The following is a 13,480-nucleotide window of genomic DNA, read 5'->3' on the forward strand; positions in this document are numbered from 1 at the left end:
CGCCGTGGCCGGTCTCAGGAGGACAGAGGACGGGAGGACTGTCTCTGATCCCACGTGCTGCACAAACACCATTTCAGCTTCATTTACACTGGACGTTAAAAACCCGTCAGGTGGAAAATGGTGAGATGTGAATAACTGATAGTGGGTGAAGATGAAAAACCCACGTCAGCGCCCTGTGTGGAGGGGGCGGAGCCTGAGCCGAGTCCATGGCTCTCCTGTGATTGGAGGTTATTCAGGAAGTAAAACTTTATTTATATAGTCCCAGTTGACAGAACAGTCTCACCACCAGGTGCATTCAGTGCAAACCATCTACAGAATACTGAAAAGAAAACTAATGAAGGGATGAAGGAAGAAGAGACACCAGGACAAAGGGAGGACAGAGGCTGTGATTTACAGCACATTCATCAACAGGCCGGACTAATAAGACAGAGAGGGATGGAGGGATGGAGGGATGGAGGCAAGATGAAGACACATCAGAGAGGATTTAATTAATGAAAATAAGAATCTGCTCTTTCATCAGGAGGAAAGAAACCGAAGGAAACTGGCAGAAAGCACGGAATCGATCCGCTGAGCAGAAAGAGAAGAAGAAGAAGAAGGATGAGGAAAGATGAGGAGGAGACGGACGAGGAGAGAAGGGGAATAAAGGACAGACGGAGGAAAAACAGAAGTTTAACAGGAAAAAAGATGAAAGAGGTTTGGGATCAATTCAGACACAAATCAAAAACCAACAGTTTGAAAATAAATAAACATACAACTAAATAATAATAACACTGGAAAACACCAAGAGAGGAAGGATGAGCAGAAACGAACAGGGAGAAGAACAGAAGATGGAAGAAATGAAGATTTTAATTAAAGAAAAGATTTTTAAAAATCAGGTCGGACGTAACGGAAAACGGGACGAGTGGAGGAGAAGAGCGGAGGAGGAAGACGAGTGTAATCTTCAGTCGACTTTTCATTAACGCTGGAAAAGTGAAATCGACGTGGAGGAGAGAAGAAAGGATGAAAATGATCGTCAGCAGCTTCAGGGGAAGAGAGAGGCCGAGTCTTTCATTAAAGACAGAACGAGAGAACTCAAACATGGAGGAACGAGGAGGAGGAGAAGAGGATTCCATCGTTCACCGCCTAATGAGGAGGCAGCTCGTTAGGTGGCCTTCACGTTGCCGTGGGGACAGGGACAGGAAGTGGGTGCGTTGAGGCCAGAGGGATGGACAGCAGGGGGAGACTGCTAACGAGCTCTGTTATCATCACGTCTCTGATAGGACCGATGCGGTCTGATCGATCGTGTATTGATTGCCGATCGTCAGTCAGTCCGACCTCAGTGTTCTCATTTGTGTTTCCTGTTGGATGAAGGTGATATTGATCTTCTCTGATAACAGCTGCTGTTTAACTGATCTGTCTTCACGTCTTCATCGTGTGGATCCTGCTGAACTTTGCTGGAACATGAACGTGTCGGTGTGGTCTTCCAGCTGCCAGCACCCCCCCGTCCCCCGCCCGTCTGTCCCCCGCCCGTCCGTCCCCCGTCCCCCGTCTGAACACTATGATTCACCGCTGCTTCAACACTGTTTGCTAAATATACGCTTTAAATTTTAATATCTCTGTGTTTGCTAATTATTATTTGTCACTGATGGTGTTCTTGTGAAAGCTCTGGCAGCTCGAACTCTGTGGAGCTGCCAATAAAGCTTTTAGGCTGTTTGGATTTTCAGAGATTACACAGAGTCATGGGGAGGGAAGAGACAGAGACATAAAGAAGAGGAAAACCAAGGAGGAGGGGAAGGAGACGGACGGTTAAACTCTGGGTGTGTGAGGAACCACGCGGTCCTCAGAACGAGCTCAGGCACCTGGTCCACAGGGACCCACAGAAAACTGGATACTGTGCGTCATGGAATCAGGTGTAAACAGGTTTCTCATGTTCAGTGTGAACGTCTCGTGTTGTTTATGTTTCCTGTTCTGTAAGTTTTTTTTTTTTGGTCTGATCTTCAGTGTGGATCATCCATCATCTGACCGTCTCCTCCTCCTGTTCTTGGTGCCTCTGTGCTGCTCTGCATTCTCCCATGAGCCTCCACTGTTTGATCTCGTTAGAGGAGGTTGCCTCTAATTGGACACCGCTCATCTTAATGGCTGCCATTAGCTCGTTAGGAATGGTCAGCTCATGCAAAACCTCCCGCTGCTTCCTCGCTAACGAGCGCAGCGACTGTGTCCTCGTCCACCTCGTCCACAGGGTCTGGAACAGGACGTCTGAGACTTTATGCTGAAAAACACAAACTCTGTTGTGATGTTGAAACTTTGTTTTGTGTTTATGTCGTTACAGGTCGTCTGAGGGGGTCCACCCCCGCCTCCTGACTTCCTCTCCACTTCCTGTCCTTTCAGTGCAGAGCAGCTGCAGCCTTCACCTGTCTGCAGCACAGTTTTACCCTGTAAGTGTCTTTAAAGTTCAGATGCTGAGAGTTTGTCCAACCCTAACCTAAACCTAGACCTGATTCTAACCTGAAGCCTCAGACAGGCCTTGAACTGGTCCTCACAACGATAGAGGTGTGAGTACACACACACACACTAACACACACACAGCATTGTGTCACCAGTCTGCCATGTGCAGCAGTTGCCATGGCAACCAGATGATGGGATGTCACTGAGCTGAGAAAGTGACCTTTGAGGATGAAGGGAGGGAGGAAGGTACAAAGGGAGGAAGGAAAATGAACTCGTTTGTCATGAAAAAAAAGTGAAAAAGAAAATAATCAGGCAGCAGGTAACATCCCTCCATCCTTTATCCATCCATCCATCCATCAGCTCTCTCTGGAATCTTTCTCTTCTTTTAACTGTTCTCTCTGTCTTTCATGTTTCTTACGTAAGCTTCTTTCTTTCTTTCTTTCTTTCTTTCCTGACTCACTCTCTCTCTCTTTCACCAGCTGTTTGTTCATTATTTGTTTTTCCTGTTAATTTCCTTCATCTCTCTGATTTGTTGTTGTTTCCTCTCATTCACTGTCACTGACTCATCCACACACACACACACACACACACACACACACACACACACACACACACACACACACACACACACACACACACACACACAGTGACTGACAGAGCAGATCTGATCCAGATAATCACAGATTTGGAATATTGGTTATCAATAACAGCAGATTCAGTTCAGGTGTCACGTGTTTTGTTCAGCTTTCTTCATTTATCTTAAAGACTTTTACTGTGAAAATCAGAGGAAGCAGATATGAGCTGAAGCCTGGCGAGCGTCCTCTCAGACCGCGGCAGAAAAAAGCGGATTTCAGACGGCGTGAAATCAGGATTTCACCGAGCGTGAGCCTGCAGGTCGATCGCAGCCTGGATCCGTCAGAGCTCGCTCCACGGCCTCCGCATTAAAACTGTCCACTCTGACAGAGACATGTCCTTCTCATGTTCAGGGGGTCTCTCTGTCCTGAAAGTCTGTTTGAGAATTTGTCCTTCAGTATGAGACAGACAGACACACACACACACACGGTGGGAGAGGCTGGTGGATTGCCTGTCAGGATGAAAACTGATTCCACTTTCTCAGTCTGGCACTCAGGGCGCCCATTCAAGGCCAGCAGACACACACACACACACACACGCACACACACACACACACACACACACACACAGAGGTGATGCACATGAAGGTGTGTGTGCCACAGAGCGACGCTCGGCCTGCGGCCTGGAACAGGTCGGCCTGACACGAAGCTGCAGAGGCAACAGTTCACAGATCGATATCGTTCTGGGAGGAGGTGGTCTGGGAGATGTCAGCTGGCCGATGCAGTTTCCATGTCGGCTGAAAATCTCGGGACAGATGTGACGGATGCTGCTGATTGGCTGTCAGCTGACGTGAGTCTGATGTCAGCCTGAACGAGCTGCCTGTGGTCAGGAGACCGTCACTCAGCCAGGCAGAGACCCTGTTTAGCTCATTGAGAAGACCACAGACCACCTCCTCCCTCCACCCTCCTCCCTCCTCCCTCCACCCTCCTCTCTGGGAGCTGTAAAGGACCAGTTCAGTGAATTTGCCTTCCTCCTGCCGACTTTAATCTCATTACCAGTTATCAGCCTTTGTAATAAACACCTTTGCTGCCGCTGCAGGGACCTCTCTGACACCGGCCTCATTAAAACCTGGAAGTCGTTCCAACGTTCTCCCAGTAACCGTTAATGCGACGGCACCGGAGGAGCGATCCACCGACACGGTCAGTGATTTGTGGTTTGAATTATCTGACGTGCAAACAGGAAGCGGCGGCGGGCTGATATCTGTCAATTATCTAAATTAAAGCAGCAGCAATATTTCAAAAGGACGGATGTAGTTTGTTATACAGAGGAGCAGACACTTAGTGTTTAGACTTTAATGGGACAGAAAGCTGAGGAGACAACGTCTCCACGTCTGTGCTGAAGGTTTGACGAGGTTCAGGCTCAGAACGACGGTGATCAGGGTTAAACATGATGAGAGCCACGCTCTGTGCTGAGGATCGCTCGCCCTGAGGCCTCGCCGCTCGCCCTGAGGCCTCGCCAAAACTCCGAGTCGGACCGGTTCGGCTGGACTGACACTGAGTGCAGGGAGACGGCATGTTTATACAGTGGGTTATGGCAGAAAGGGAACATCAGTGTATGTCACAGCTTCACCATTATCTAACTCCTCGTGGCACCAGCAGTCTGTTGAAGCTCTGGGGTCTCGCAGGCAGTAAAGAGTTAAACATGTTCGCTCCCACTGAAAGCAGAGTAATATTGATTAATCCTAAATGTGCAATCGATCAAACAGAGGAGGGCGGCGGCTGAAGCTGATCAGATTTATGATCGAATTTGAATTTCAGCCTTTTATATAAATCACTTCATCTCTGCAGGGACCGGAGGAAAAGTGAACTTTCAGTCTGAGCCCCGTGCGACGGATTAGTCCCGCCGTTTAAATGACTGATTGTCCCCGCCGGCAGGAAGATCATGTTCAGGCGGCAGGAAACACGCCACGACGAGGAGGAGAACAAGATGTTTCAATTATCTAAATGAGCCTGAGCTGAGTGACAGAGATCGCATCGAGCTCCTCGATTTGTTCAGTCTGAGAGTCACATTCGGTTTGTTTGCTCAGACAGAAAATCCAGATTCTTCTGAGCTTTTCCTGCACGTGAAAACTGAAGAAGGAGACGAGCTGAAACCTGTGGCACGTGTGTGGGTGAGACAGGAAACCCAGAGGGACTTCTGAAAACAACCTGAGACATTATAAAAAAGATTTAACGCACGGTTTGGATCTGACAGACGGAGGTGAAACGGGGGAAATGAGAAACCAGGCGGCTTCAGGACCCGACGCACACGAGATCAACACGAAAAAGCCCAAAAATAACGTGACGGAGACGTCACAGCCTGAGACAGAGGGTTGGAGGGAGGACAGTGTCTGTGAGACAGCTCAGCTCAGAGCGAAGCATCTTCCACCAGCGATGAACACAGACAGGAGTGGACCCTGGTCTCTGAGCAGGATCCAGGCAGAGATCACGTTTAAATGGTGACATGTGATCATAGGTGAGCAGCTGGCAGCGTCTTCATGTCTCTGCTGAGGGTCTGAGGCCTCTAATGTCCACTCTGATACAGGTCCACTCTGATACAGGACCATTCAGATCAGGGTCCAGGGGTCTCCAGGCAGACCAGACGTTTCGGGTCTGATCTTACCTGAGCCAAGCCGTTCGTGTACCTGCAGACAGGTGTCGCGCCGTGAGCTTGTCCCGTGAGTCCACTGCTCAGACGTCCAGGTGTAAATTACATTCGGGGAAATGGGACACGTCTTCAGACGAAATGTCTCGAATGAGACCTAAACAAAGCCACCTTTTCTCCAAGGTGAGCTGTGTGTGTGTGTGTGTGTGTGTGTGTTTGTCTCAGTCATGTCTCACTGAATGAGAATTGACATCAGGGCTGCTTTGGCTCCGAGGATCAAATGAATGATTAAGGGAATAAAACACACACACACACAGACACAGACACACACACACACACACACACACACAGACACACACAGACACACACACACACACACACAGACACACACAGACACACACACACACACACACACACACACAGACACACAGACACACACACACACACTCTTTAATGGGAAGCTAATGAGAGGAACCAGTTCAGAGTCTCTGCCTTCATCAGCTGATTCGTCTGTTTCCATGTTGGGATCTTGGTGCTCTGACAGCTTCCTGTCTGCAGTTTAACTTCAGTCCCGGGGCCTTCGTCACCTGTCGTGTAGTTTTACTGACGATGACTAACCTGCTAACGTCCAAAGGTCCAACAGAGTGAGGCAGAGGACGGGCGGTGGTCACTGCAGCGTTCAGAGGGTTTCATCTTACAGGGGGTGTGTGTGTGTGTGTGTGTGAGTGTGTGTGTGTGTGTGTGTGTGTGTGTTAGCTTGAAGCTCTTAGCACCCATGCACCTCCCGTTCACCTCCTCCATCACACCTCTGTAATGGAGGAGAGGAGAGTGTTAACAGGAGTTAGAGTGGTATCCTGTGCTGAAGGAAGGATGAAAGACGAGAAAGAGAAGAAGTCAAGATGAAAACTGGCAGAAAAAGACAAGAGGAGGCTAAAGTCTGTCTCTGTCTCTGACACCCCTTCTTTCTTTTTTAGTTCATTGGTAGAACAGAGAGGAGGAGGAGGAGGAGAGCTCATCACCTCTGGGACAACCTCTCCTTTTCATTTGTCACTTGGTATGACAGAACGAGGCAGGAGAGGTGAGGACGCGACAGGGAGGAGGTGATGAAAGAGGACATGAGACAGGAGCGTGTCACCTTCATGCCTCCTCCTTTTCTGCTTTGTCACTGTGTGACATAAGAGGAGGAGAGAAGAAATGAGGAGGAGGAAAGGGAGGAGAAATGGAGGGAAAACGAGTGAAGGTATTAAAGAGGAGGTTAGGACGGAAACGGTCTCTGTGCTGTCCTCTGTCTCTCACACAGACTCCAGGTCTGCTCGTCTTCGTTTCCCCCTGAACCTGCTCCCGTTAGCTTCACAGAGGAGGAGCAGAGAGAGAGTCTGCCGGGTCGCCTGGACTGACGATCCGTCCACTGTGTCCATTCTGTGCAGTGATTGATCAGGTGTCCTCAACGGTCCAAAGCAAGACAACTGCACTGGTCACCTGTGATCAGGTCCTGTCTGCAGTGAACCGGTGGACGTACAGACCATCAGCCCTCAGCGAGTCTTAGCTGTGGACGACCTGTCCCTCTCACCTCACACAGCGTCTGTGTTTACTGTCCTCACCTGAACACATGGACTGAACCATGTGACTAAATCCTCCCGGCAGCTCGTACATCCTCAGCTCTGTTTTCATGTTGTAACGTGTGTGTGTGTGTGTGATTGCAGGTTTTGCTGTGACCTGGCAGGTTAATACATACGCTAATCCCTCCTAATGTATAGGACCACACACACACACACACACACACACACACACACACACACACACACACACACACACGTACATTTTCAATTTGTTTCTCTCTCTGTTTCCTCACAGCCGACGCCCACCATGACCTGCTGACATCACCCCCCTCCCGTCTCTCCGACAGAATGGCCCCGACTGATTGGCGGTCACCGTGGCAGCGGCCGCCACTGATGCTGCTGCTCATCCAAACTTTCCGTTTCCTGTCTGAGTCGGCGTCGACCACGCCCTTCCCCAAAGACCTGGAGCCAGTGAGCGTGGTCAGCTCGGAGCGTGAGTCGTTCCCTCTGATTGGATGATGATGATGATGATGATGATGATGATGATGATGATGATGATGATGATGGTGATGATGATGATGATGATGACGATGATGATGATGGTGGTGATGATGATGGTGGTGATGATGATGATGGTGATGATGGTGATGATGATGATGATGGTGATGATGATGATGGTGATGATGATGATGATGATGGTGATGATGATGGTGGTGATGATGATGATGGTGATGATGGTGATGATGATGATGATGGTGATGATGATGATGGTGATGATGATGATGATGATGGTGATGATGATGATGGTGATGATGGTGATGGTGGTGATGATGATGATGGTGATGATGGTGATGATGATGATGATGGTGATGATGATGATGGTGATGATGATGATGATGATGGTGATGGTGATGATGATGATGGTGATGATGGTGATGGTGGTGATGATGATGATGGTGATGATGGTGATGATGATGGTGATGATGATGACGATGATGACGATGATGATGATGATGATGATGATGATGGTGATGGTGATGATGATGATGACGATGATGATGGCTCCACAGCCTTAAGGATGTGTCCAAATAAAACAGCAATAGTTATTTAGAGAGTCCAGCTGTTGTGTGCCAGCTGTTTGTCTCCATGGTTACAGTCCTGAGACTGCCAGTAGTTAACTCAGCACATGTAAACAAAGCATGATGGGAACTGTAGTGCCAAAACTCAGAAAACACAGATGAGACAATATCCATGATGATGATCCTGTTTATCTCACATTCTGTTTTCATTGTGGTTTTTATGTCTCTGTCTCTGTCTCTGACCCTGACCCTGTCTCTGTCTCTGACCCTGTCCCTGTCTCTGTCTCTGTCTCTGACCCTGTCCCTGTCTCTGTCTCTGTCTCTGACCCTGTCCCTGTCTCTGTCTCTGACCCTGTCCCTGTCTCTGTCTCTGCAGAGTCGTACCAGTATCCGGGTTTTCAGGGTTTGCTTCAGGACAACGACACACTGCGTCTGGGCCTGGACTTCCAGAGGATGTTACGCATCAACCACATGTTGTACATCGCTGCCAGGTCCACACACACACACACACACACACACACACACGCACACACACACACACATACACACACTGACTTTGTGCTTTAAACTCCTCAGAGATCACGTGTTCGCCGTGAACCTGACGACGGCTTCAGAACAGTTCGTTCCTCAGCTGGTGAGTAAAATTAAACGATAAGCTGTTTATTTCTCAGTGGCATAAAAAGACTCGTTGGCAGGAAACAGGAAACAGCTGTTGAATTCATCCTCCAAACAACCAGAGGGCAGCATGTTACCATACAGTTACCCCCGCCCCCCCACCTGCCCCGTGTCGTACTGCTCTTTAATCATGTGGCTGAGTGCGTGGTGTTGGCGTGGAGAGCGGCGTGGAACCACCGAGCTGCAGCTGCTGCTGATGTGAGGCAGCACAAAGGACACGTTTCCTTTGATCCGCACGCGTCCTCCTCTTCAAAGAGAAAAGGTCACGGGGTGGCTCCTGACAGTAATGGGCCTCCTGGTGCATTGTGGGACGGCGGCCTCCAGCAGCTCTTTGATGTGAGCTGTTACTGTCGTTATCGCAGATCCCACCTCGGCAGCATGTCCGAGCATTTTCACTCTGTCTGCGTATTTTACTTTAAATAAAGTTTAAACTCGAGCAGTGGCTCATTTTCTCAGCTTCGCCTTCATCCTCCAGGCTTTTCACACAAAACTCCACAAAAGAAGGTTGTTTTCACCGTGTTTGTCTGTTTGTTTGTTTGTTTGTCAGAAAATTCTGTTTATATCTTGAAGTTAAAAAGAGTCAGGTCCACATGTCCACATGTCCTCAGGTCCTCAGGTGTCCTGTGTCACACCTGATCACATCCACTTCTTCCTCTTCCTGTGTTTCAGAAACTCACCTGGAAGTCCAGAGACGTCAGCAAGTGCACGGTCAGAGGGAAGAACAGCGTGAGTTTTCCCTCCATCTTTCCAACTCTTTCTCTTTGTTGCCGTTTCTCCTCTGATCTTGTGACTCTCCAGATAAAACAGTTTGACAGCTCAAAATTTCAGAATCAGAGCGTAGATGAAATCCGTCCACTGTCTTCCGCTGTGAGCAGCAGCTGTTTGGGAGACAGGTTTGATAAATGAGGCGCTGACGCGTCGGTGTTTAGAGTTCACTGACACTACAGATAAAATTAGAGAAGCTCTCACAGCTTCAGAAAAACGTTTTCATCCTTGTAAGGGAAAGATTTCATCACATGATGAATGAGAGGTGATGAATGTGTGTTTGTGTTTCAGGACGAGTGTTACAACTACGTCAAAGTCCTGGTGCCCAGAAACGACGAGACGCTTTTCGCCTGCGGTACCAACGCTTTCAACCCCACCTGCCGGAACTACAAGGTACAGTCACACACACACACACCTGGCATCACCTGTGTGTACAGTTGTGTTTACGTTACACTCAGTTCAGAGCTTTTTGTTCTAGAAAACGTGGATTTAAAGAAACTCACTGGTTGTTTTTATCGTTTTAAACTCGATACTTATTGATTTCCTGCTTCTCCCATCAGCAACTGTGGGAAGTAACTAAAGCTTCGCTCAACATCAAGCCAGCGCACGCCTCTGTAACAGAGTTTAGGTCAGAGTTCAGTGTGAGACACGTCGGCTGCATCATGGAGCGTCGCGTCATGTCAGATGATGACAGTCAAACAAACACGGAGAGAAGACGGAGTCTCAGCGCGCAGCATCGGCTCTGCGTCGCAGCAGCAGCAGTGAAGTCAGACGTTCAGGTGGAAAACACACACGATGTCTGTGAACGTTTCACCGATGCGTTCAGGATCAATGTGTCTGACACGTGTCAGATACAGACGTTAACAACACTTCCTCATTATATTTAGTCTGTCCTCCTCAGCCATCTGACTCTGTGCAGAGGACTGTGCTTTCAAAATAAAACCCCCGTCACAGGGCCCGAGCACGGGGCCCGAGCACGGGGCCCGAGCACGGGGCCCGAGCACGGGGCCTGTCACAGTTCAGAGTTCATGCTTCGCTCTCTTTGTTCTCACACACGAGACTGAACCAAGTTGAGAAGAAGCCAGAGAAAACAAACGGATGTGTGTGTGTGTGTGTGTGGTGTGTGTGTGTGTGGTGTGTGTGTGGCGCTCAGCTGATGGGTGCGTCTGTCAGATGAAGCCGAGCTGAACGTGCCCTTCACTTCATTACTTTTTAAAGAGCAGCTTTATAATGGAGCCGCTTCCTGTTAACAACATTTGTGCAAATAACAGCGTAAAGTGAGAGCAGTTTAAATGAACCCTGCATATTAATGTTTCATAACAACACAAGGACGTGTGTGTGTGTGTGTGTCTCTCTAACCTGCCCATTAAGCTCTCAGCTGTTGAATCGTCACTAAGGTTGGATTAATGAGCAGAGAGACGGGGGCGCGGGAACGAGGTGACTTTTATTCTGACGGCGTTACCGCGCTCGTTTCCTTCCCTAATTGAAAGTGTCAGGCAGCTCGAGACGCCTCGTCGAGACCAAACACAACAGCTTCACAAAAGCCACAGTATCAGGCGTCGTTCCGCGGCCTGGTTACTCTTCACGCTGCCGCGGCGCTGGAGGTTTGATTGACAGACGCTGACCCCGTTTAGCTGAAGCCGCCTGCGCTTTGAAAGCTCCAGCGGCGGGAAAAACAGCGCGTTTACCTGAAGATGGCGAGCTTTGCTTTCTGCTTGTGAAGAGTTCGGATGCGTAACGAGGTGCAGAACACCGAGGGCTGCTCCCGTCTTCTCGTCTCTCACAGGATAAAATCAGGAGGGGAATGAAAACTCTGCACTCACATTTTAGAACAAGGAGCCTTACATTTGATTACAAAGCTGGAGATATAAAAACTAATAACAGAGGACAAAAATGTCCCCAACCCTTCAGTTTACTCTCCCAAGGGGGACAGATACGAGTCCAGGGACCTGGATCGTCCATGGGAACCGTCCCCCGAAACTTCCTGCGGTGTTGTTCGTTGGACAGCAGCAGGTCATCATGAGTAAAGACGTCTGTCCCCGTGTCTGGGACGGAAACGGAGGCGGACAGCTGACGTTCATGCTGCTGTGACTGAGCAGAAACTGAGATAAATGCAGAAGAACAAAGGTTTAATTAAAGTGAAGAAATGTTTGATTCACCTGGTTTCAGCTTTACAGTAACGTCAGTGCTGACAGAGGAGTGGACGTGTCGTGGACAGAGGACGGACATGTTGATACTCTGTCCTCCTTCATGACAGAAGGAGTAAGAGGAAGCTTCAGTCACAGTTTCTGTCCTCTCCTTCTCCTCCTCCTTCTCCTCCTCCTCCTCCTTCTCCTCCTCCTCCTCCTCCTTCTCCTCCTCCTTCTCCTCCTCCTCCTCCTCTCAGATGACCTCCTTGGAGCAGGTTGGGGAGGAGGTGGTGGGCCAGGCTCGTTGTCCCTTTGAGTCCGGTCAGTCCAACGTTGGACTGTTTGCTGGTGAGTCGAGTGTGTTTGTGGCTGAAGGGTTTTCTGTTCTGATGTTCACACACATGCAGAGACATGACAGAGGACATAAGAGAAACATGTCTGTTTCGTCAGGGGGAGATTTCTACTCGGCCACCATGACGGACTTCCTGGCCAGCGACGCCGTCATCTACAGAAGCCTGGGAGACGGCCGACCCGTCCTCCGGACCGTCAAGTACGACTCCAAGTGGCTCCGAGGTATTTTCTCAGAGTGATTAAACACAGCGGGTTTCAAACCTGTGACCTGAAGCAGTTACACAGGAAACCTCCAATCACGGCGTCAGCTCCCTGGGCTTCTGTAAAGTGGGCAGTTGGTTGCTCTGTTGCCGTGGAGATGTTGTTGCATCTGTGATTGTTTGGTCACAGCTTGGAACATGTTGAGATGATCTTGGTTTCCTTTGGTTTATTCGATAATAAATAAAATAGACTGGGATGTTTATCTGCTGTCTGACACACTTCATGGTTCATTCAGAGATCCGGTCTGATCCCGTGGTGTCCTGTGTTCAGAATGTCCCACCACACACCCAGTCATTTTATTTCTACGTTATAAATATTCATTCCTGAAAGTCACAGCTGGAACCCGAAAATTCAGATTACATCTCGCGGGGCGTCAGAAAATAATTCAGAGAAAACAAGTCAGTAACTGAGGAAGGCTGAGAGTGAAAAACAGGAACATGGCAAACTTTTATCACCCAGTAACCTCAGGAACGTCCTCTGTCTCTGTCTCTGTCTCTCTCAGAGCCTCACTTCCTGCACGCCATCGACTACGGTAACTACGTCTACTTTTTCCTCAGTGAGATCGCAGTGGAGTACACCGCCCTGGGCAAGGTACAGCTGTGTGTGTGTGTGTGTGTCTGCGTGTGTGTGTGTGTGTGTGTGTGTGTGTACTTGTACTTCTGTTCTTTGTGAGGAACGGTTTCAGCACAGACCTTGTGGAGTGAGGACATGTTGCCTGGTCCTCACTTTCAGTTTGAGGGTTCAGACCTTCAGGGTGAGAACCAGGTTTAGGTTTCAGTGGACAGTTGACGATGTCCAGCTGCTGCTCGCTCAGGATCCGTCTCAGTGGCCGATGTGTGAATCTTCTCTCTGCAGTCGGTGTTTTCTCGGGTCGCTCGGGTGTGTAAGAACGATAACGGTGGATCTCCCCGAGTCCTGGAGAGATACTGGACTTCTTTCCTCAAGGTGACTTCAAACCACTTTGAACCTGAGTGATGTTTGCATGTTTGTGTCTGTCCATCAGGACTCCTGGCTGTTCTTT

The 13,480-nt window shown here is 49.1% G+C and overlaps 1 protein-coding gene across 1 annotated transcript in view; it reads left to right on the forward strand.

Moving 5' to 3' along the window:
- The window catches only part of LOC121192139 (semaphorin-6D-like), a 49,382-nt gene extending 35,948 nt beyond the window's left edge, over window positions 1-13,434 (forward strand). The window contains exons 3-12 of the mRNA XM_041053712.1: window positions 2,309-2,414; window positions 7,495-7,692; window positions 8,655-8,769; window positions 8,855-8,912; window positions 9,623-9,679; window positions 10,010-10,111; window positions 12,105-12,195; window positions 12,298-12,420; window positions 12,962-13,050; window positions 13,315-13,434. Coding sequence (XP_040909646.1) covers window positions 7,548-7,692; window positions 8,655-8,769; window positions 8,855-8,912; window positions 9,623-9,679; window positions 10,010-10,111; window positions 12,105-12,195; window positions 12,298-12,420; window positions 12,962-13,050; window positions 13,315-13,434 — 900 coding nt within the window. The 5' untranslated portion in view covers window positions 2,309-2,414; window positions 7,495-7,547. The remainder of the gene's footprint in view (window positions 1-2,308; window positions 2,415-7,494; window positions 7,693-8,654; window positions 8,770-8,854; window positions 8,913-9,622; window positions 9,680-10,009; window positions 10,112-12,104; window positions 12,196-12,297; window positions 12,421-12,961; window positions 13,051-13,314) is intronic.
- Window positions 13,435-13,480: the final 46 nt, after the last annotated feature.

The sequence above is a fragment of the Toxotes jaculatrix genome, chromosome 13, assembly GCF_017976425.1.
Source record: "Toxotes jaculatrix isolate fToxJac2 chromosome 13, fToxJac2.pri, whole genome shotgun sequence".
NCBI classification, from domain to species: domain Eukaryota; kingdom Metazoa; phylum Chordata; class Actinopteri; family Toxotidae; genus Toxotes; species Toxotes jaculatrix.